The sequence below is a fragment of the Coenobita brevimanus genome, chromosome 86 (genome assembly GCF_032717465.1).
Source record: "Coenobita brevimanus isolate Jiangsu-jjx chromosome 86, ASM3271746v2, whole genome shotgun sequence".
NCBI lineage: Eukaryota > Metazoa > Arthropoda > Malacostraca > Decapoda > Coenobitidae > Coenobita > Coenobita brevimanus.
Genome location: NC_137039.1, coordinates 28351759 through 28375668, shown reverse-complemented (window position 1 = coordinate 28375668; position 23910 = coordinate 28351759). Strand labels below are relative to the sequence as shown.

The following is a 23910-nucleotide window of genomic DNA, read 5'->3' as shown; positions in this document are numbered from 1 at the left end:
ATTTTTTATTTTTATTTTATTTTTCATTATCAGATTGAATGAATGAAATATTATTTTTGTGATGGTTAGTGTTGATGGGTAGTGTGTTGCTGTTACCAGACCTGATTATGTGAGAAAACAAGTTGCTTGGTATTTGCTTGTTGTCCTTTGTGTTTTGCTTTTTAAATAGCTGATACACTGTATTTAAGTTTCATTGATTGTAATAATTGTTTAGTATTTCATTTAATTTTTTAAAGTATGTAATCCATTCAGAATTAGAGTTCCACTTTGTCACAGCTCACACCTTTCTATACTACCTCCCTCTAGCTCCATCACCTGCAACCTTAGAGAATTCCAAATTTGAAAAAGAAATTATAGTAACTGGTGATGGGCTGAAATCCACACCAAATGCTTGCTGGTGTGGGCAGGAGTTTTGCATCACTATGACTCATACAATTAGCACCACTGGATGCAGGAGGGTGCAGTCAAGAACTTCTGTGGGTTACTGTGATGAAAAACTCCACCTGTCCCAGCAAGTGGTTGGTGTGGACATGGCCTTGGAGTGTGGGCAGGTGTGGGCGAGGGGAAGTCATGTTTGAGTGAATTGTAATTTGAAATGGCTTTTAGTATTTTCTGCTTAGTTTTGTTAATTTTGGTGTGTTTACTTAACTAGTTTTTTTCTGCTTAGTTTATTTTTATTTATTTTTTAACATGCTGAGACCGGGGATGTTCATTTCATTGTATTCTCGCCACTTTTGGATGATTTTATTCACTTTAAAGATATACTCTTTTTTTTTTTTTTTTTTTTTTTTTTTTTTTTTTTTTGAGATGTTAGATATGGCATTAATGCGCTCCATCAGTATGAGAGGCCTCAAAGTTGAAAGAAGTTATGTTGTAACAGAGTAACTTAAAGGACATCAGTGAGATTTAAAAGGTTAAACCTTAAATCCTGGTGATGCCTTTTCGTTTATTTCTGATGCTACTAGATGACTTTGTTCAACATAGCTAAAGCTTCTCATACTGAAGGGGTTCATTAATGCTATATTCAACTCCTTTTGGATAAAAAAGTCTCTGCTCATTTGAATATTATCATCAGGCGATGGCAATGCTGAGATGAAAAAATATGCCTGAGCTCAGTGGGTTAATTTGGTGTCTTTATGATTAGTTTTTCTGCTTAGTTTTGTTAATTTTGGTGTGTTTATGTTTGCAGGTTGTGGTGTAGACGTTTGGCCTGTAGTAAGAGTAAAGCTGCGTGTATGTTGTTGTGTAGTGTGTGGCTTACTGCATGATGGCTGCTGCTGCTGCCTTGGAGGGTGCACACTCCCCTTCCAAGGAGCTCACTGTATCCCCCTCCTCCTCTGCTGCTCAGACCCGTAGGGGAGCATCCTCTGCTGTTGGCACCAATTCCACCCCCTTGCATGATTCTGCTGCACTCCGCTCCACCACCATCATTGCCACAGCCCAAAGCACCCCCTCCAAGGAGCTGGGTGCGTCCTCCGCGGCCCAGACTCGCAGGGGAGCAGCCTCTGCAGGTACCAATAGCAGTTCCACCCCATTGCATGATTCCTCAGTCCGATCATCCAGTTCTACAGCCCCAAACACCCCAAATGCAACACATATGGCAGCCCCTCAACACTCACCCATCTCTACACCCACAGGCACCAAGCTGGCCGTCTCCACACCCTCTGAGTCGCATGCTGGGGGGGAGGGTGTCGGAATTACTCTCGACGAGGAGAAAAAGATTGCCCTGAGTCAGTTGCAGGAGCTGGAGGTTGCCATCAAGGTGCGCAAAGTGACCAAGGTGGACGGACGCAAGATCCGCTGGATTGAGTACCGTGAGCGTAAGAGAGCTGAGGAGGAGAAGCAGCTGGCCCTGTCGTCATCCATTAAGAAGAAAACCCGAAGGTCAAAGTCCAGATCCAAAGGAGAAAACAGTGAGAATGATGCAAATGTTGTGAATAATAATAATAATAATAACAATAACAGCAAAAGTGACAGCACAATGAAAGTTGAAATGACAAGCTCACCATTAAGTGTGGTAGGGACAAGTAATGTGTTGGAGAGTATGAAACAGCAGTTCTTGCAAGGAACGGATGCGATTTCAAATGGTAAGTCAAGTATTTTAACAGAAGCAGCTGTAAGCACCCAGAGGAGAAAATCCGGAAGGACTCGCAAGTCAGTGAGTACACCAGAAACTGGGAGTCCGATCAGTGTGTCCCCTGTGAAGGCAGAGAGTGTACTGGCGGGAAATTCTGATGCTGACACAACGCATTCACTGCCCAGCACTCCAGTCACACCTCTAACTACAGACCAGCCACTTGGGATAACTCTAAAGAAAAGCTTTTTCTCTCCCAGATCCTTAACCAAAGGCTTACGTGAGGTTCGCAAGTCAGAAAACGGCACTGATGGAACTTCTCCCCCCAAAACTGAAAATGATAATAGTAGCACAGCCACGTCTCCAACTACTACCTCCATACCTTTAACAACAGTTGTGTCAGAAGATAACGAACCCAAACCTTTGGTGGATCTTGTTGCAGAAATGCCAGCAGCTGAGTCAGATGCCACTGCTGCCTCCACCATGGTAGAGAGAAAAAGTTTGGAAGGTAAAGAAGCAACGTCGTTAGCCGGTGGGAAAGTTCATTCAGAAGTTAAAACTGAAACCAAACCATCATTTTCTCTTGTCAAAGCCACTGCCAGGTTACTATCACCACCTACAGCAAGATCAAAATCGGCAGACAATTCTGGTAAAGTTAAGAAAGTTGCCAGTCAGAAAGGAAGCACAAAGAAAAATGCAACCAAAGCAAGTGGAAGATCACTGTCTGAGCCAAGAAAAGCAGTCAATGGCTTTAGTGAAATCCTGCATAATGGTTCACCTGTTACCTCTGAAGCTGCTGATAGGCCATCTCTCAGTGAGACTGTAGACACTCCAGTTTCAGGCCTTGTTGATGGGGATGCTGCATCCAGGCGTCCAAGGGGCAGACCTCCAAAGAGAAAAGCAGTTGTGAGGAAGGAAACCAATCCCATACCTGGGAAATCAGGTAAAAAAGTGGCTACAGTGGTGGTTGATGTTCATAACACTATGAATGGCGAGCCCCAGACAGTGATTCCTGTGAGCAGACCTGTTCTGAGAGGAAAAAGGATGTCCCCAGCCAAAAAGCTGTCACAGACACCTGTGTCATCTGTTGCTGGAGCCATGGATTCTGAGCACAGCAAGGATGCATCCCCGGCAGCAAAGCGGCAGAAAGTTAAGGAAGTGGTCAAAGTCAAAGTGGAAGAGGAGGTTGTTGCAGTTGCTAATGATGTCGTAACTGATACTAAAAGAGGAAAATCATCGACAAAGAAAAAGAAGAAAGATGAGCCCGTGCATGATGATCTAAAAATGACGAACGAGAACACAAGTGCCTCAACACTTAATCAAATGCAAGTGTCGCCCGAAAAATCTCAGAGTACAAAGCTGGCAAAGGGTGTTCAGAAGCCTACACAAAAAGAAGTGCCGTCTGTGTTTGTTTCCAATAACAGTAATAATTCCACTGCCTCACCAAGCCTTCCCACTAGCAAAAAGAAAGTTAAATCCAGTCCAAAGCCCAAAACCTCGAAAGCAAAGGCAAAAACTGGAGGGCAGGTCAAAGTGTCTAAACTGTTCAAAACCTCGGTGCAAAAAGCTACTAGTACTGCATCAAAAGGAAAAGCTGTAGCCAAGGGAAATCAAAAGCAAGCCACACAGAAGTCATCCCAGAAGTACCTCCAGGTAGAAGAAGAGGTTAATGAATCCAAAGTGACTCCAAAGCAAGCCCCTCAGAAGTCCAGTCTAAAAGAGGCTCAGGTGGCAGAAGCAGATGAACTCAAAGGGAGCCAGAAGCAAGCTATACACAAGTCAAAAGACCCCTTTGTGGAAAAAGTTTGTGAATCCACAGGTGAATCCAAAGCATGTAAACAACAAAGCCCACCCAAACCCATCCCAAAAGATCCCCTGGCTCAGGATGAGGAAAGTAGTGAACCAAGTTTAGCCAAAGACACAGCGGAACAATTGGAGTCTACACAGATTGATTCTGCAAAGGTTGATATATCGTTGGAGAGTGGCATGCTACCTGCAGACACCACATTTAAATCTGAAAATGTAGACATTCCAGAGAGCAATGAATCCCTGAGCCAGAAACTTTCTCCAGAGAAGAAGGTTAGCCATGAGATTGAAGTAGGTGTGGCAAGATCAGTGCTTGAGGATAACAGTGTGGGGGAAGACTGTAAGATATCAGTAGCCTGTGAGCTGGAAACTACAGAGATCATATCAAAGGAAGAGGAGGTTATTTCCATGCCACAGCATAATTTGTTATCAGAAGTAAGTGACATGGTTGACATATCGACTAACAATAATATATTGCCCGAAGCAGATACCATGTTGCCCAGTGAAACTGAATCGCACTTGCAGAATAATAATGATCCACTTCTGAAAGACAAGGTCCTAATAAACAATGACACTCTTGACAATAAAACCTTAGAAAGCGACAGCCCTTCCATAGAGAAAGACACCAGAGTTAGTCAGGTAGAGGAGTGCAAGGCTCAGGAAGACAACCAAAGTAGTAGTGAAAAAGTTTCCCCACAGAACGAGAGTTTGGAAATTGAAAATGTTGCACAAGAGGTGAGTCAAGTTGAAATTGTTGCAAGTACCAAGGAGACAGTCAGTCCAGAGGTAGAAACTGTGAACAGTAGTAAAGACATTCCAAGTTCAGTAGTTGACTTGGCAGAAAAATCATCAAATACAGAGGGTGAGAGTGTAAAGGATTCATCATTTGGGAATAAAAGCTTAATGGAACGGGAAGACAGATTGCCACAGGTAGCAAGCCCATATAAGAAAGATCAGTCAGACATCGAGGGAAAACTAACTATCTATGATTTTCCATCACCAGAGAGAGTCTCACCCATTAAAGATAATCCTGTCCTGAGTATTTTGAGGCATCAGGATGCAGGTGCACCTAAAGAGACCTGTGTACCAGTAGTTGTAAATAAAGTATCATCTAATGAAAGTGTTAATGCTTGTGAGCAGTCAAAGAATAATTCAGCCTCCTCATTGCCAACTAAAATGTCAAAAGTTGCCGAAATCTGTAGGTCAGACAGTAATCTGACACACTGGAGCACTGCAGATGTTGAAATTACTGTGGTAAAAAACAATACAGCACAAACCCCCACCAAAGTACAAAAGAGTCCCAAAAAAGAATATGTGAGTCCAGTGTCAATCACCACCAGTGAACCCCAGCAGTGTGACAGGAGAGAAGCATCAATAATTAAGAAAATGGTGAAAAAAGACCAGACCCCTGCCATCCTATTGGAAGGGGACATAGTAAAGCCAGCAATTACCAAATCACAAGTTGTTAGTCAAGGAAAAGAGAGTTCTGACCATAGGGGCTCATCCAAGACTGTAGATGCTGTTGAAGTGTCATGTACTACTGCTCCATTGTCAGAGGGTTCAGGTGCTGTAGCTGCTAAGTCAAAGGAGAAAGTGCCAAGAATTTTGAAGCAGTTGTTCCAGGATGAAGGGGTCCAGAATATGTTAAAGAGCATGAATGAGGAGAGTGGCACTGCTCCAGAAACTTCACCCAACAGTGACTCGGGTGTTCATAAATTACGACCAAAGAGAGCAACGGAGCCGATGCTTTCGTCTTCCCCCGAGCTGGATGCCATGGAAGTGCTCCTGTCTTCTGTCTCCAAGAAGAAGAAGAGAGGAACAGAAGTGGATACATTATACATGGATGAAGGTGTGTTGAATCTGCTGACGAGTATTGATCCCCATTCCAGACGGGGTGGCCACCATGATGATGCCTCCAATGATGTATCCCAGACTAGCAGTTCCAGGAACATCAAAGCAAATAAACCTCTAAGAGTGTCAGATGCTTCCTCAGACAACAGGAAGAGGAAGTTGAGTGGGGCTAATACAGTTAGTACTTCATCTAAGTTAATTCAACCACCAGAGTCTAAGAGAATGAGGCAGGAGGGACAGGAAGGCCGTCAGGATCCTTATGAACTGGCCTCTGCAGAGGAATTCAGGGGGCAAGTGGCCAGTGGAGAGAACAGCGCCCCTCTTGAACATGATATAAACGTGGCAAAGAAGAAGGGGAAACCAACACTTCCACTGTCTGTCAAACAAAAGAACAAAGCCATTAGAATGCAGTTGAAACTCCAGAAACAGAAGCAGATAAAAGTTGTGGCAAATGAGAATAAGTTGGGTAAGGAGGATGACAACATGAACCTAGCACAGCTGCAAGATGTCCTGAGGAAGGCAAAGGAGGCATTTTGTGAGATGCCATTGCAAGTCAGCAACATGGAGAATGAGAACAGCAAATCTGTGCCGCCTCTGAAAATCAGGCTAGCATCCGACAGTGTCACGATAAAGCCCATTGCGAGACCCAACCCAGTACCCCAACTTGCCGAGGTCACAGTCATACCAAAGCCAGCCAGCAAGCCAGTACAGGGGGTAGTCAAGCCAGCTGTGAATGACATCACCTCCCGACCCCAAGCCAGACCCTCATCCACACCCCCAGATGCGCGGGTAGCAGCAGTGAGGCCTGGAATTGACAAACCCAGAGTGATTAACACCGAGCAGCACACATCACCACCACCGCAACCACCGCCCCCACCACCACAGCAGAGGAGACCAGACAGCTTTACCACCACAACACACACAGGTCAGTTCTGGTATATTATTTTTGTAGCCCCAGGCTTATGTCCCTGTGACACCAGATGAACTGCAGGCTGAAGCTGCCTTTCTCCTACAGTCCACCTTTCTTCTTTCAAAGGATGTGGAAGGCATTCAAGGTTGTTTGTATAATTGGGGAATGGAGCCATCTGGTTATCATCACCTGAAGGTGCGTCTCTCCGGCACACCAAATAATTTTATGAAGAGCTGTCATGGTGCATACTTGTTTTTACATTTTTAGGTTTTCACGGTTTTGCCAACTTTTCAGTGAAATGGTGTAAGCTTGATGAGCATTATGATGTTAAAGAATTTTTTTTTTCTTTTGCTCCTAGTAAACAGAGTCACAGCCCAACTGAGACACACATTGTAATATATATATATATATATATATATACTGGTTATACTGGTATATATATTTCTTTGCTCCAGTCAGTTCAGTAATGTTTTTGACTTTTTCATCCATAGCACCTCCCATCATTGGACTGATGGCAGGTATGGTAAAGGAAAGTTTCTTAAGTACTGTAAGTCATTGGTGTAGATTTAGGTAAAACTATAATTTGTCCACTTTAACTTGGCTGAGATTTTGTCCTTTTGCTGTTTATTTCACTTAGTTGACAGAAAAAACAGTACTTTGCCTGTACATACTTTCCCTGTCACTTGTTGGTGACTAGCACCCTATTTTAGTATTACAATAGTCTCCCATAACAGCTTGAAATTCAAGTTACAGAGGGAGCAATTTCAGGCCAAGTTACAGTGGAAAGAGTAAAGTGTTTTATATAATGAGTGTTCCATACTGTCCTGTGTATTTGTAACTGCAGGTAAACATTAGAGATTGAGTTTTCATCCATGTTATCCCTTCAGTATGACTTAGTTTTGTAGTTTATTTTCCTTTCTGTCTACCTGTAGCAAAATGCCTCAGTCCCAGAAGGGCTGGACATAAATTAATTGCCATGATATCATTTGTCTTTTGCCATCAGACTACCCTCTCTCCAGCTTCTGCCCTTTTCTCTCAGTAATGTCACCATGCCATCTCTCCATCTTGTCCTTGATCTCTCCTTTCCTTCATTCCACCTCACCCACATGGAGACCTGGTCAGTCTCTACTTGGTGCTGCTTCCAAAGTATTTTTTTTAGGTTTGAAGAGGTTGCTAGTGTTAAAGGGATTAGTGAAGGCTGTATGTAACCTCTCCAATTCAAAAGTTTCCCAAGTAAGTGAATGTATACCAGTAGCAATAAAAATAAAGAAGAAAATATAGGCTTGAAGAGGATAATGGATTTCCTAGTTCCTCCACAACTTTTCTTTCTTTTATGGTTACTCATTCAAAGTTGCATCATATAAAGTTGGATCATTATTAAGTTATTGATAAAATAATACTTTGTGTGTGTGTGTGTGTGTGTCTCAAATCAGTACCTCCTTTCTCTTTTGTTAAACCATCACAAAAGTCTAGGGATTTTAAAGGCCATGTTTCACAATCAGGTCAGTGAGTCAGTTTCACACATGACCTGCTTTTTTTTTTAGTCTTGATGTTTATCAGTTTTATTTTTTCCTCCATTTTATAACATGGGTTAACTGTAGTTAGTTAAGACAGTGACTTAACTGTTAATTCTTTATTTATCTATCTATCTCTAGCCAGACACCATAATTGTGTGTGCGTGTGTATGTGTGTCCAACTCTGGGCATAGGCTTCACAGCCTGCTTCCAAGCCCCAGTGGTCCTCCTACATACGATACACCTCTACATGTCACCACTTTGGTGCTAACAGCCACTGTTCATTTTGAATACAATGCCAGGGCTGTCTCATACAAGACTGATGTATTGGTATTAGTGGGGGTATTTTTATGACATGTCGGCAGGTCTTCTGGTAGATCAGTAAAGTCTGCTTTTATTAAATTCAAATCCTTAAACTGTTCCCTGCCCCAGCTTGGATTTGAACTTGGGCCCAGTAGGACTGCAGGCCACTTTTCTACCGACTGAGCTACCACCTCCCTTTGAGTTATTTGTTTTATTGGGAGGTGCCCTAGCTCGCCTTCAAACCACTTGCTGACATGTAGGGAACATGTATGGTTTGGTTATATGGTTACCACCCAGTGTTGTAAATGGTTTCCTGACTTACAGGAAACCATTAGGATTGTCACTCAGTGTAAAGCCACGTGAAATGAAGAAAAGTAATAAAAGTGACAGGAAAGATGGGAGAAGTAGGAAGTGAGAGGGCAGACACTGAAAAAAAAGTGGTAAAGGTGAAGGAAGAAGTAGGCAGACTACATCATATGAGTGGATGATGGTTGTCACACCTACCACGTAATTGCATATCTTGGGTTAATATTTTGTGTTCTAATCCAGCATCACCTGTCTGTGATCACCTAAGAGGACCTTTGTGCTCCCATGATTCTTATAATTATATTCAGCATATAGAGAGAAGTCAGGTTTTGAAGGGGTTAATGGAGACCGTTTCTGACATCATCATCCAAAGCTCATCCCACCTAAACGAATGGAGTGAAGTAGGATAAAGAATGAGAAAAAATTATAGAGGGAGAACTAGCAAAAGTACATTTGTTCTTTTGTTTGTAAAGGCTCCAACATGCATGCATGCATTGACCTTGGTCACCTAATGGCGGCTCTCCACACTGCTCGAGATGTGGCAGCCTTCCTATTCAGTCTGTCAGATTAATGGGTCAGACACTTATTTACTCACCATTCAAACCTCCAGAATCCTGATTGTACTTCACAGGCTGATTTTTCAGTGTTATTTGTACTACCATCAGAATTATTTTCTGATGTTATTTTTTTTCTGAAATAATTTTTATTATCTCCAACAAGGAGAGTATGTTTTCACCTGTTTGTTTGTTTGATAAGTTTGTTTGTCTGTTAGCAGGATTACTCAAAAACTAAAAGAGATTTGGACCAAATTTGGTGGCTAGAAAAACCCATGTCCCAGGGTACAGTCGATTAACTTTTGGAACCGGTCCAGATTGAATTACAGGTTCTGGATCTGGAAAACATTTTTTGTGAAACCCTAATCAATGATGAGAAAACCTAAAGCATTATGAAGAGTGGTTTGGAAATTGTGTTGCCTTTGCTAGAGAGATGCGCTTCACTGGGTGCCCCTCTAGTTTTTACTTTACAGTATTTTATTTTTATTTCAGTTCTTATAGAGAGCCGTCCAGTTGTGAATAAGTTAATGGAGGCCTTTTGTAACCCTGGTAGTATATATAATTTCTTCACTGAGTTAGCATGATCATTTGGAGGTTGCAAAAGTATCCCAAGAAAAAAAATTCTTCTATTTTAAATTAACAGTGATGCCGCTGGGTTTTTCAGACATTCCATAACTTATGAGTGCTGGACTTGGTGAATTAAGGTCCTCTGCCTTTATTCCCTAACTTAATCTAAGGTCTGCAGTGGGTCCATATGGATGCCTATCACTGCCACAAGGGCTGGATTTGGGATGTTAGTGTCTTGCACCTGTATTACTGTAGTTTCGTATACTGAATTAACCTCAGCTTTACGCGGGGATCCTCAGGCTTCCCATCACTGGTACGAGGGCTGGAATTGGGTGGACAGGCCAAGAGCAGACAGCGGTTGGGTGGGGAGTCCTTGCGTCAGTCCCAGCGAGCCAGTGTGAGGCAGAGTGAGGGCAGTTACCACTACAGGGACATATCACTGCGTAAATTCAACAACTTTACGCAGATCATCCTCTCACCATCAACTACCAAAATGAAGAATGCGCTAAACTCCAGGGTAAAATGTAGTGGAAGTTTTTATTTTTCATGATGCTTTCCTCTTCTTTGCCTCCTTCTCCTATATTCTGCATTCCTTCTCGCTTATCTAATTTCTTCTCATCACTTCTCTTGACAGTTGCTGTCATACATTTTCTGGAAGTCTCAGTTTTGGAAATTGGATTCACTAGACACTGTTAACAGGCTTCCCTGCTTTTTATGTGTTTTATTTCCCATTACTGCTACCTACCAATTTCCATAAAATGTAGAGAATTATCAGTATAAGTTTCTTTTATTTTATTTTAGCTACTGATACTGTAGAGGAAATTAAAAATTATTACTGCCCCATTCAGTATGCTGATTCTTTCTCTGTTGCATTCTTGCATTTGCCAGAATTTTTTATTGAACATAGAGAGACATCACATAAAGAATTTATATTGTAAATTTTAATTTTGCATCTTTCCAAGGCTGATATATTTTTCACACTTCTTTCAGTGTTAAACGGACAGTGAGAACAGTACAGTATGTTCACTTCCGTACTGTACTAAGTTGACTGTGAATACAGTATGTTTGCTTCCATACTGTACAGTGCTAGTTGTCACTTGGTAGCAAATTAACACTGATCTTAAATCATAGGTTTTCTGTAGAGAGAGAATGATACTAACAGTGATGTTATTTGTGTCAAGGTTCTGCGTGAGCTGTGTGAAGCCCTGACCCTTCTGAGACGTGATGAGTCAGTTAAGATGGTTCTGCTAACTGGAACCGGCTCCACATTCTGTCAAGGGGTTGACCTCACGGCACTCCAGCACCCGAACATTGACACACGCAAGAAGAATGCAGAGAATCTTGTGCGTGGCATAAAGTGAGTGGTTGAAACTTTTAAGTATTTTGTAGGTACAGTAGCTTTTCTAACTTCCCCTCATCTAGTTTTTATCTTATAGGTAGCGTGAGGCTCATCTATAAAGAAAAATCATCATCATCGTTATCATCATCATCATCAAATTCTGTGTTGCCCCATGAGGAGCATAGGAGCCTAGAGCTAGGCAATTTGATCTTGACATTTAAGATGAGAGTGACCAGCCTCGCATGTCCCGGAATGGCATTACATGAGCAATAAACCCCAGTCACCCCTTGGATATAAATCTGGCACTATACTCGGTTCCACGGAGTCTGACGCACTGATTTTGTCAGCCGAGGACAGGTGGATCTGGTAACACTGCTCGACGTACTCGGGCTGTGATTGGTGGATTTCCATTGTGTTTGAACGTGCACAAATTGACTTTGTATTTCAACCAAGGCCTCATTGATTTGTAAGATACCGGATTATACAGATACAAATTAAAGCAATGATATCTTTAACGATAAATATGTGCCTTGTAAATTACTAGAGATAAACCTGAACGACAATGATAACAAAAAGTAAGTAAAGTCGCGACTGGACGCATGCGGACAAGTCAGCGACTGATTTAAATTCATTTCATTATGTTTGATTTCGTTTATTCCCTACGCGGTTTTATTATAGCAAAATATTTCAACTATTATTTTCTCATGGAGTTTGCTTTTATCTTACTTTCCTTGCTGCCATCATTAACAAAAATTCGGTTCATTCTATAATGATGTAATCCATTACTTTCCCGGCTCTTTGTCGAGGGGGCAGAGATACATGCTTGACGATGCACTGTGACCAGGGATAGGGTGTCCGTCTGTATGTCTGTCTCTTATGATACAAAAATGTTAGGGAAAATCAAACACCAAACTTATTCATGTAAGAAATAAATCTACTGAATCTGATTATCAACACAAACAAATGCAGATTTTTAAAGCTACTGTTACCTATGAAGGTAATGAAAATATGTGTGTATACTATGTGTATTAAGAAAAGAATTGCATGTATTGGCCCCAGTGAGGTGTGTGTGTGTGTGTGTGTGTGTGTGTGTGTGTGTGTGTGTGTGTGTGTGTGTGTGTGTGTGTGTGTGTGTGTGTGTGTGCTTACACAAATCATAATTATTAGAAGCTAAGCTACGCATATCTAGGGTCAGGTTGTATATTAGTAGATGAGGTAATGAAGGACATAGTGCAGACTGTTGACTGTGACACTGTGTAGTAGTGGTGGGAAAAACATCCGTGCCTTCACAGGACCTCGGGACCACCTCGCTATGAACGTCTGAATTCCCGCCACAGTCGCTGACTTGTCCGCAAGCGTTCAGTCACGACTTTACTTACTTTTTGTAATCATTGTCGTTCAGGTTTATCTCTAGTAATTTAAAAGGCACATATTTATCGTTAAAGATATCATTGCTTTAATTTGCATCTGTATAATCCGGTATCTTACAAATCAATGAGGCCTTGGTTGAAATACAAAGTCAATTTGTGCACGTTCAAACACAACGGAAATCCACCAATCACAGCCCGAGTACGTCGAGCAGTGTTACCAGATCCGCCTGTCCTCGGCTGGCAAAATCAGTGCGTCAGACTCCGTGGAACCGAGTATAGCTCAATCCGATTGGAGTGCCTATATTAACCACTAGTCCACCAGGAACCATAATTTGGTTATACGGTTACCACCCAGCATAGTGAATGGTTTCTTGGTGTACAGGAAACCATTTTGTCCGTCATTCATTGTAGAGACACCCGTAGATGGAAGGAAGAGGAAAGAACAAAGGAAAAAAAGACAGAAGAGGAAGGAATGAAAGAAGGCAGGACGCCCCCCAAATATGAGGATATGTTTAGGACTTTGAAATGGCATTAGGATTCCAGAGACAGGAATGAGTAAATGAGTTACACATGAAGAGGATGCTGTTAACTGAGGCTGGCTCAACATTCTGTCAGGGTGTTGACTTTTTGGCACTTTAACAACAAACATTGACATACAAGAAGAACACAAACCTTGTGCATGGCAAAAAAGTAAGGTGTAGAAGTTTCTGAATGAGTTTCTTGATGTTGGTACTTTCTCTTATGTTTGTATTTTCCTGTTTGTAGACTTTCCTAAAGAGTGGTCACAAATGAATCACCTTCATGTCAAATCTTGTTTTTGACCATCATTCTGCCCTCTGTCCAGCTTACACCCCTCTCGTATACCTCTCAGCCCCAGCCCATCTTCTCATCCTCACTTTCCGATTCTTTCCCCTCCTCCACCTTGCTCACGTACACTCTCCTCATTTGCCTACATGTGGTACTTAAAGTAACTTATTTTCCTGTATTTTCCAGGGAGTTCTTGAAGGTTCTGGTACAGTTTCCTAAGCCCCTCATCGCTGGTGTCAACGGCAACGCGATGGGTCTGGGTGTGACAATGCTGCCGCTATTCGATACTGTGATTGTTAACGACAAGGCTGAGTTCTACCTGCCATATGCCACACTGGGCCAGGTGCCAGAGGGAGGGGCTACTTACACCTTCCCCAACATGTTTGGTAAATTGCAGGTTAGTATTATTACCTTATTTTGACATTTGAACAAATGTATTCTTAACCCTTCAATATGAGGAACTTCTGTCTTTTTGGCACTTTCATGTAGAGTAGGAGAATTCCCTGATAATGAAAGGATTAATGGAAAGTATATTTGGTCCTTCCAGTTCAAGCACTCTTACGATGAATAAACTATTGCCACAGGCACACACTGTTTGACACAGTTATTAAAGACAAGACAGTTAAAGGTGCTTATTGGCAGAAAGAGACAGTACGGTAATCCCTTGATTATCCAAACAATCCATTATCCAGAAGCTGTGATCTGGCTGTTCGAAACCAATATTCATACAGTTTTCCATTTTATTTAGACAGAATGCATGCATCTGAGTGGAAATTATGGCCGAGCAAACATTAGCCTGGCAGCCCCCCCCCCTTTCCCCCCCCCAATGTAGAGTGACCCTTCAGTGGTGATTGCTTGTCTGTGGTTGATGGGTCTGCTTGACCAGGGTGATTGCCTGGCTCTGGTTTAGCAATCTGCATGACCAGATAGAATAATGTAAAACACCAGGAATAAGTGCTGCATAATGTACTGTAGTGGCCTTTTACATTGATTTGCAAAGTTAGGGTATACAGTATGTGAAGGGGTGCCAGGGGAAAAGTCCATTATCCAGATGTATTCACTGTCCAGACATGCCTTTGGCTCTATTACGTCAGATAATTGAGGGATTACTATTCTGTGGTTCAGCATTCTCTCCTTAACATGTCCTTATATCAAGCATCGTAATCTAGTGTTAAGCTCTTGTTTTCATCTCAGCATTGAGATGGAGAGACGTTTCATGCGCAGTTAAATTGAACAGAATATGATGATGATTATTTATTTCTCTTTCAGTCCACAAAATTATTCCAAGGGTACAAACTGACGGCAGCCATGGCAACAGAGCTTGGTCTGGCCTCAGAAACCCTGTGGCCGGCGACCTTCCAAGAGCAGCTCATACCCAAAGTTGCCCTGCTGGCCACACAGTCATCTCAGGTTAGTCATACATGCTTATCTGTGCAATTAAAACATCATAATACAGAGTAGCCCATAAATAGCACTCTGCTAGAAACTCCCCCATCAGTGTCTCACGTATTGCTCAGTCTAGTCTGCTGGTGTGGAGATGGGTGTGGCTGTAGGAGTAAGAAATGAGTAAAAATGATGTAGTATATATAACCCTGACTGAGCTGTCCTTGCAACACATGAAAATTTGCCCGATAGAGTGAAGAGGAGCATTGCATGTGGACCACCTTGTTTTCCCATGTTTTGGGCTCACCCTTAAGGTCCTATTATAAGTGGACAAGGGTTAAAGAGGGCAATGTAGCATCTCTTCCTAAGTGCCATATTTGCATATTACACTCTAACATTCTCCAGTTTGCTGGGTATGTGGTGTTTATTTTGACATATTTTGTATCTGCAGCATACAAGAGAATAAGGGGTAATGTGCAGGGTGCAGAAGTTTTGGATGAGATGTTATGAAATCTCTTCAGTACAGTGGCATATTCTTTATTTAATTCTTATTTCCTCTGAATACCCGTGACTTTTTATTGTAACATATTTAGAGAAAGAAAAAGGTGTAATAGGAGCCTGGGAGAAAAATTAAGTACAAAGAACAAGGTACATACCTGTTGCATTTCTTATGCTTGTGATGAACAAAAACATGAATAGCACTTTTACGCCATTCCTTCCTGGTGGTCTGGAGGTTAGAACATCCCAGTTGGAGAAATGGCCTTGCTTTAGTTTGATCCTGAAGATTACTTTTTTTTTTTTTTAATCATGGAATGCCACAAAGGGGAGTAGGCCAGTCATAGATCCTTAACCCTTTCAGGTCTCCTGGCCACTATAGTGGCTTTCTCAGTAGGGGTCTCCTAGCCACTCCCGTGGCAGCATATTTAGGTATGAATGAAAACTTTTGCGTTAGGCTGGTGAATGAAATGAGGATACGAGCTGCTCCCCAGACCCCTCTGCGTCCACCAGGCATGCGCAGATCACAATATTTTAGTTTAAACCATCTGGGAAAAGCTAATCATGGTGAGGGGTTGGGCTGCACATACTGGTTTTACTATCCTGTTGATCTGGCAATATTTTTTACTATTGTGGTATCAGACAGTTCATTTAGCAAAAGAATATTGTTTGCAATATATTTTTACTGCTCTGGAGGATACATAGCTCTCACCTCCCTCTTCCCTTTCATATCCCCCTTCCTCCAGCCCCCTACCTCCCACCGACTCCCCACCGCTCTACCTCCCACCGACTCCCCACCGCTCTACCTCCCACCGACTCCCCACTGCTCTACCTCCCACCCTCCATTTTCCCTCCAATCCCCCACCCCCTACTTCCTCCACCTTCCTACCTCCCACCAATCCCCCACCTCTCTACCTCCCACCCTCCACCCTCCACTCTCCCTCCAATCCCCCACCCCCTGCCTCCCTCCTATGCACATGGTGCCGCGTCAGAGGCAAGCAAGGGATTTCCACGTTGTATGTCTCAATATTTATTCATTTCCTGGGTGTTAGAGTGTCTGATTGGGGGAAAATAATTACAGATTTATGGTTTTAGGTTTCTAAGGTTGTTTCTGTAGCCTTTTATTAGTTACCAGGTGGACATACATGTGCAGCGAGTGTTGCCATTTTCGTTGACAGATTATTGTTAGTGTCTCCTTACTTTTTTCTGATTTATATTTCATGAGTTTCTCACATTTCCTGGTTATACTTATAACACCGTCAATTTTGAGAAATAATAAATATTTTATCACTGTCTTTACTGCTGCCTGTAGGTACACAGGACGGTATAGTTAGCAACAATAAACTAAACATACGTACATACAAAAGGCAAGCTCGTAGGTTTACCCCCATGTCCTCATCCCCACACCCTTGGACAGTACGAAGCAAAATAAGAGCAAAGTAAAATAAATTAGTCAGTAGTAACTAGTAAGTGATAGTTTTATATGGATCTTGTAACTGTTTAGTTTGTTTTTTTGTAAAGAAAACATCTCAAGAATCATTCACAAATCACGTGAGATATAATGTACATTCTCATTCATTCATTGCCAGACGCCATGTATCCCAAACGGGGTGGCCAACGGCTTAGAGGTAATTGTTTTACAGGGAGGGGCACTAATCCTCCACCAACCCCACTTGACACATATATTTACATATAATAGTGCACTTTTTTTTTTTTAATGGAAAAACATGGAAACAAACAATGCAATCATGTCGCCTATGCACCAAGAAATTACCTACCCATCGAGACGGCAATACTCACCATGCTACCACACACCACTTGCTACGTAACTTCCCATCATTTTTGCAGCACTTGTATAATGAGTAGAGCTCTAATGTTTTATAAGCAGATGTGTATTACTTCCTTGTGCATGAATATGATATTTTTTTCTATATTTGCAGACCTTGATTTTTCTCCAAAAAATGCGTCTCTCAAACGTTATACCTTGGGACCTATTTGAGACCTGAAAGGGTTAAATGTGTAGTCAAAGAATCTACAGTAGTATCTCTCTTAGGTTTGATGAATACATAGTGAAAAGCTGAATCACCTGAGACATGCATTAGTTGAGACAGGATTCTTTTTGTGTGTGTTTCGTCAGTTGTAAATTCCTTCAGACAGAATTTGGAAGATATTCTTTGACTGTATTATACTTGACTACATCATCCTAGCCTCGTGCCCCTGCACTTCAAAGGGGGTAATGTGAAATTAGTTGTTGCTAGTACTGAAAATTGGAAGAAGCTGGTGAATCAGCTGCATAAGTGCCAGTGAAACTTCTGTTGGCAGTTGTTCTATAGCTAAACTTCTTTTGCACGTAATAGGAAAATGAATGTCAAAAAAAAGTTTACGTATACTAATGACATACTGCATTTGGGTTTTGAGTAAAGAGTTCAGTTATTTTAGTTTATTGTAGTTTTCCAGTACAGAATTGGACTTTCAGTTTTTTATACACAGCATTCTGGACTGTCAGAGTAAACTGGCATATAATATTATAAGATGTTCAGTTCATCATACACCTCCCAAGATAAATTATGTTGAGCTATGTTTAGAACAGGGATAAAACTGAATATTTTGCTTGTGTAGAGGGTGCTTGGTGGTTTAGTGGGTGTCCCAACAGGATGTGGCTCAAGGCTTTAAATTTGAGGGATGAATGGGGTTTATTTTGCATGTAATACCACTCAGAGATGAGACTGGTCATCCTCACCTTCAGTAGCCTAACTACAAGCTCCTATACTCCTTGAGGGACAGTAAAGGATCAGGTGATAGTGTGTATGTAGGTCAGTGTAGCATGTCACAAGATGAAATAATATGTGAGTGTTTATATCTGCGTAGTTGGAAAGTGGTCATTGGATTTTTTTTTTTTTTTTTTTTTTTTTTTTATATATATATAATAAGGATGAAAATTCACCTGCTACTCCTCTGCATCTGCTTCATACACATAGAGCATGTTAGTCATTTTCCACCCTGACACGGTATATTAAAGAGAAGCATCTAAGAGCAGAGAAACAAAGTCTTTCTCATCGTAGGAGCATTAGCCAGCAGATGAAAATGTGTAGTAGGCAGGGTAAAATATTAGGTAAACTTTCTTCTTCCCTGGCTGTACCTCCCAGGAATAATTAGAATATTAGTAAATATGTGTGAGAATGTCAGTTGAGCATGCACTTAGCAGTGTATGCAAGGCCATGAAAGTGTAGTTTTGATGTGAGTTTTAGTGTCTGTGGTCCATGGAAGATACATAAATGCTGCTGTGGACAGGAACACGTGTAGTAGCTCTCCAGGGTGTCATTGCGGATGTACCCACACTCATCCCCACGACGGCATTTTGGCAGCTGCAACAAAAAAAACGTTAATGCATTTGTGGCTCATTGTTACATTGTTACTGGAGGAGTCAGTGAATAAAATTGTATTTGGAATAAAATATAAAAAAACAACCTTGTGTTGAAGGGATTAAACCATGTAGGACTGCAGAATTGCTTGGAAATTTGCTGGAATTATTTAAATACGATGTTCACAGCCTGAAGATAAAAACAAGCATGACAGGTTAGGTTGGTAGTAAGTGGTTAAATACCATTGTTGTGATATACTGATTAAGAAATATTGTGTAACTAAGTGTTGAAAGAGAATGATGTTTAGTTAAGTTTGGATTGGGATGAAAATGATATGTGAGACTTTGAGAGAGAGAGAGAGAGGAATGATGTTGATGGAGAGTTGAAGATAGAAATGATGTCTATGAAGTTTTGACATGGATAGGATGAAGATATACAAGTAAAAGATTGATGGCGATGATGATGTCTAAAATCTGTACAGAAAATGGAATTATATCTGATAGAAAATTGTTAGACAACTAAGTAATGATTGATGTTTTGGATGGAAATGATGATGTAAGTGGTGGCAAGAATGGGATAGAGAAGGGAATGGTACTTAGTGAATAGATGAGTGATTAGGGATTGGTGTCTAGAAAAATTTAGATAGAGAAGGGATAGAGTGATGTTTGGTGGTTGGTATGATAGAGGAGGGAATTGTATCTGAGAGAAATAATAGTGAAGCAAATTATATGGCATAGGGAATTGACAGAGGAAGGAATATTATCCGATGAATGAGTTGCAGAATTAGCTAAATGCAGCCTTGATGCATGTGAATGTAGAGAGAGACTTTGAGGTATTGGATATGTGGTGTTTGTATCTGATAGATTAATAAGTGATGAGAATGATGTGGGATGGAGGGTTGACAGGAAAAGGAATAATCATCATCATCATCATCATCCATTCCTACTTCGCTCCATGAGGAGCATAGGAGTCTGGGGCTAGGCAAGTTGGTCCTGATGTTTAAGATGAGAGTGACCAGCCTTACTCATCCCTGAGTGGCATTACATGAGCAATAACTCCAACTACCCCTTGGATATAAACCTTCACTAGCTCAATCCGATTGGAGCGCCGCAATTACCCGCTAAACCACCAGGCATCATAATTTGGTTATATGGTTACCACCCAGCTTAGTAAATGGTTTCATGGTGTACAGGAAACCATTTGGCTTTTCGCTCAGTGTAGAGTCACCCACAGGCAGAAGGAACAGTTGATGGAATTAATATAATCATCTTTGCAGTGTGTATGTAGGGAGTGACTCAAAGGTGATGGGTATATGTCATTGTGGTGATTTCAGTAATAAGGTTATGGACAACAACAGACTAGGGAAGGAAGTCGGCAGGATTGACATAGGTTGTGTTGGTGATGCAGGGTCAACAGAGGAGAGAATAATGTCTGGTAAAAAGTTGAGAGAGAAGGGAGAGAATGCCATTTGGTGCTGGGTTGGATAGTGAAGGTCATAACTGGAGAAACATTTATTATCTGAGTTGAAGTCATGACACCTGACCAACCCAATTGCAAGTCTGCATAGGGAGTGGCTGTAGGTGATGGGTACACTGTCTTGTGATGCTTCCATTAGTAAGGTCATGGCCAGTGACAAGCCAGGATGGTGTGGGTGAGATTGGGAAAAAAAAAAATGAAGTCTAAAGGATTGATAGGAGGTAACGTCCGATGAAGCACTGAGAGAGAATGGAAAGAATGGTTATTGGTGACAAGAATGATGGAGAAAGGAATGATACCTGCTGGAGAGTTGATATAAAAGAAAAATATATGTAAAATCAGTGACACTATGCATAACCAACCTTATTGCATGTGTATGTGGAGACTGACTTTGTACGTGATGGGTATACTGTCTTGTGGTGCTTCCAATAATATGGCCATGGACAGCGACATTCCAGGATGGTATGGGTATCCTGCCCTTCTACTGCAGTGGTGCTCTCGTAGGGCAGGCTTTTCCTTTCTATCACATGCACCGATAGCGCCACGTCTCCATCTTTACATGTGCCCTTCCTCTCTGTTATTGGTGTGCAAAACTGAAAGTAGAGTAGTAGTTATTTTAGTCGATTGTTTATTGTTGAGCTGGATATAGATCAGCTTCATAGCACACACCCTTTCATTCTGTCGCATGCACCAATAGTGTCATGTCTCCATCGTTGCACATGCTCTTTCTCATAGTTATCTGCGGGTAAAACTGAAAGAAGTAGTATTTGTTTTTGGTGGGTTGTTATTGTGGTGGCCTCTGGCTCATGAGGATGCAAACCTTGTCAAGTGCAGGTTGAAGGTACCCATTTTGTACAGAACACCACCCTCTCATTTGGTGGATAAGGAGGGAATTTTGTATTTATAGTGGGTTGGTTGTATATGGTTTAATTGGATGTAGCTTAGCTTCATGCAGTAAACTAGATTGTACTTTCATAGGGTAGATTCTTTGTTTCTCTCACACACACTGACAGGTGCTGTCTCCATCAGTGCAGTACATATACCCTTCCCATCCTTAATAGGCTTGCATAACTTTTTTTTTTTTTTTTTTTTTTTTTTTTTTTTTTTGATGGGTTGTATATGGCTGAATTAGAGATATCTCCATTTCTTCCAGTAAATTGAAGTGAATTTGTTTCACCTAACAGAAATAGGTAATTCACGCCATGAACACCAAGTTGTGAATCCATGAAATTTGATGAAGGGGAGTTACGAGGTAGGAATGAGTCTTTTTAAGTCACTCGTCAAATCAACCCTCCAGTCTAACTAAATTTGGCCTTCACTTAAGCTGAATGGGGTTAAGGAGCTTTGTCAGATTAGATCAGATGCACTATAAATTGCACATTATAAATCATCATGGCACAGTATTCTATGTTAGATCAGTAGCAAAGCTCTGTGATCTCCTTTGAAGATATAATTGATAGGAGGTCATCCCAGTTCCACCTCCAGCGGCTACAAGGCTGCATGGACAAGAAGAAGTGATTAGTGGGATTGCATTTAGTTTAAGTTAGGCACATCTTCTGTTTGTTTTGTCCTGTTAGAGGTGTGCTATGTGAGGGGGTTGTTGGGGCAAGTTTAGTCAAAAGGAAATTCACTACTGGTTAGGATGGGTTTGGTGTGTTTTGATTAGGTAACAGCTTAGGTGGTATTTATATTAGTCATTCCCATAATTTCCTTGTTTGAAATGTGCTGTGAGAGAGTACAGGTAGTTCAGTTATGTATAGTCTGAGGAACACAGCAGGTAGGGTAAACAGGTTCATTCAGTGAGGGGGTGAGCAAGATAGGGTTAGACTTTGTTAGTTTAGATTAGGTTAGGTTTGATTTAGGTTAGGCCAGGTCTGGTTAGCTATGTATATGTTTAAGTTTGGTTTGGTGGTTTCTTGTTAGCTTTACCTTTAGCTGTGCCCTGTTAGAGACATGCTGTGAGAGAGAGTCATTGAGTGAGGTGTATTCTAGGGGACATTCTGAGCGGTTGGGGCAGCGGCAGAGTCGTTCAGTGATGGGGGTCAGCCAGTAGCGGCGATGAGCAAGGTTACATGCTTCCTCTGGTGCACACTCGGGCAGGTCACGCTCACTGCGACGCTGAAATAATGATAATACAGTTTTAGTGGTAATAATAATAATAATATTAATAGTGATTATCCATCCATCCATCCATCATCCAATCCTACATTGCCCCATGAGGAGCGTAGGAGCCCGGGGCTAGGCAGTTTGTCCCGACATTTAAGATGAGAGTGAAATAGTGATTATAATAATAATAATAATCATCATCATCATCCAATGCTATGCCACCCCATGAGGAGCGTGGGAGCCTGGGACTAGACATTTAAGATGTGACCAGCCTCATTCATCCCTGAATGGCATTACATGAGCAATCCCCAACCACCCCTTAGATATAAATCTGCACCGGCCTAGTTCGATTGTAGTGCCATTATTACTCGCTAAACCACCAGGTGCCAAAATTGTTATATGGTTACCACCCATTGTAGTAAATGGATTCCTGGTGTACAGGAAACCATTTGGCTTGTCACTCGGGGTTGAGTCACTCATAGACAGAAGAAAGAGGAAAGAATGAAGGAAAGTAAGACAGAAGAGGGAGTGTAGAGTCACCCATAGGCAGAAGGAAGAGGAGGGAATGAAGGAAAGAAAGACAGAAGAGGAAGGAAGGAAGAGAGGACATCCAAAGCAGCGCTACATTGATTGAGTGGATGGTGAGTGCCCCCACCTACCACAGAATAATAATAATAATGATGATGATAATAATAATAATAATAATAATATTGGCACTGCTAGTGTTAATAATAGTAATACTGTAGTAAGAACATGAATATTATAGAAATCCAGGGAACTTAATAAATATCAAATTCACTGATAGTAATATATTAGGGCCAAGAATGTGTATAAGTTCACAAGACATCTGGTAAAACACTCACCCCCTTGCCGTAGAGTAAATAGGTGTCCTTGTAGAGTAGTGTCAGGTTTTGAAGGAGGTTGGTGGTGTTGACCTTCTTGTGTGGGTGTATGGTGGCGGATGATGTGTTGACCCCCACCACCACCACCATCACTGCCACCATCAACACCAGCATGCCCAATGCAGCCGCTGCCACCCTCACCACACTATCACCCATTGCTTCACCTCTGCTGGCTGGCTTGATTTGCACTTGTTTTTTCACCTTTGGGATACTTTACTTAAGATTGTTACAGTAGTACTTTTCTTGTGAGCCCAGGCTCATCTAAACAAGAACCTGGTGGACTGCAGGCTGAAGTTGCCCTTCCCCTGCAGTCCACCACCCTTCTTTTGGAGAATTAGGAGGGAGTTGAGTGATTTTTTTGATGGAGTTGCCTGGTTATATCATTGTCACCTTGTGAAAGTGCCCATCTTTTAAAGACTGTGATAATAGTTTTCCCACAGTGTATTAGATCCTATTTAACTCACTCCAAACCATCTGCTTATCATTAGCCAAGGGCTTGAATTCTGGAGGGGGTGGCCACTAACATTGCCTTCATGTCACCCTGTCGTCTGCCATCAGGCTACCCTCCTTCCAGCACACACCACCGTCATTTATACAGTATACAGTTTTCCCCCATCTTTCCACCCCATCCTCAGTCTCCCCCATCCCCTCCACTTCACTCACATGGACCCCCCCCCCCAACCAGTCTCTTATTTTCCCTTCTGTCCACATGGCCAAACCATCTCAGAGCACGTATCCTATCAATGCAGCACATTCTTCACACACTTAAATTACATTCACCAGTT

General features: G+C 41.7%; 2 protein-coding genes across 2 annotated transcripts in view; one reads left to right on the top strand and one right to left on the bottom strand.

The window, feature by feature from the left end:
* Positions 1-1264: 1264 nt before the first annotated feature.
* Positions 1265-23910, top strand: part of LOC145410630 (uncharacterized) — a 35996-nt gene continuing 13350 nt past the window's right edge. The window contains exons 1-7 of the mRNA XM_080280743.1: positions 1265-1466; positions 1605-6656; positions 7133-7159; positions 10185-10402; positions 11067-11242; positions 13588-13798; positions 14671-14811. Coding sequence (XP_080136869.1) covers positions 1265-1466; positions 1605-6656; positions 7133-7159; positions 10185-10402; positions 11067-11242; positions 13588-13798; positions 14671-14811 — 6027 coding nt within the window. The remainder of the gene's footprint in view (positions 1467-1604; positions 6657-7132; positions 7160-10184; positions 10403-11066; positions 11243-13587; positions 13799-14670; positions 14812-23910) is intronic.
* Positions 18205-23448, bottom strand: LOC145410831 (uncharacterized). Its single transcript, XM_080280952.1, has 4 exons — positions 23087-23448; positions 22047-22235; positions 20480-20710; positions 18205-18644 (listed from the first exon to the last, which is right to left on the bottom strand). Exons 1-4 carry the CDS (start codon positions 23279-23281, stop codon positions 18462-18464), a joined length of 798 nt encoding a protein of 265 aa, XP_080137078.1. The 5' UTR covers positions 23282-23448; the 3' UTR covers positions 18205-18461.

Coding starts and splice junctions, on each gene's coding strand:
- LOC145410831 (XM_080280952.1), bottom strand. CDS start 23,281: ATGGGTGATAGTGTGGTGAGGGTGGCAGCGGCTGCATTGGGCATGCTG. Junction 20,711..22,046: donor CTAACAGGGCACAGCTAAAG/GTAAAGCTAACA, acceptor CTCTACTTTCAG/TTTTGCACACCAATAACAGA. Junction 18,645..20,479: donor CCACATACACATGCAATAAG/GTTGGTTATGCA, acceptor TTTTTGTTGCAG/CTGCCAAAATGCCGTCGTGG.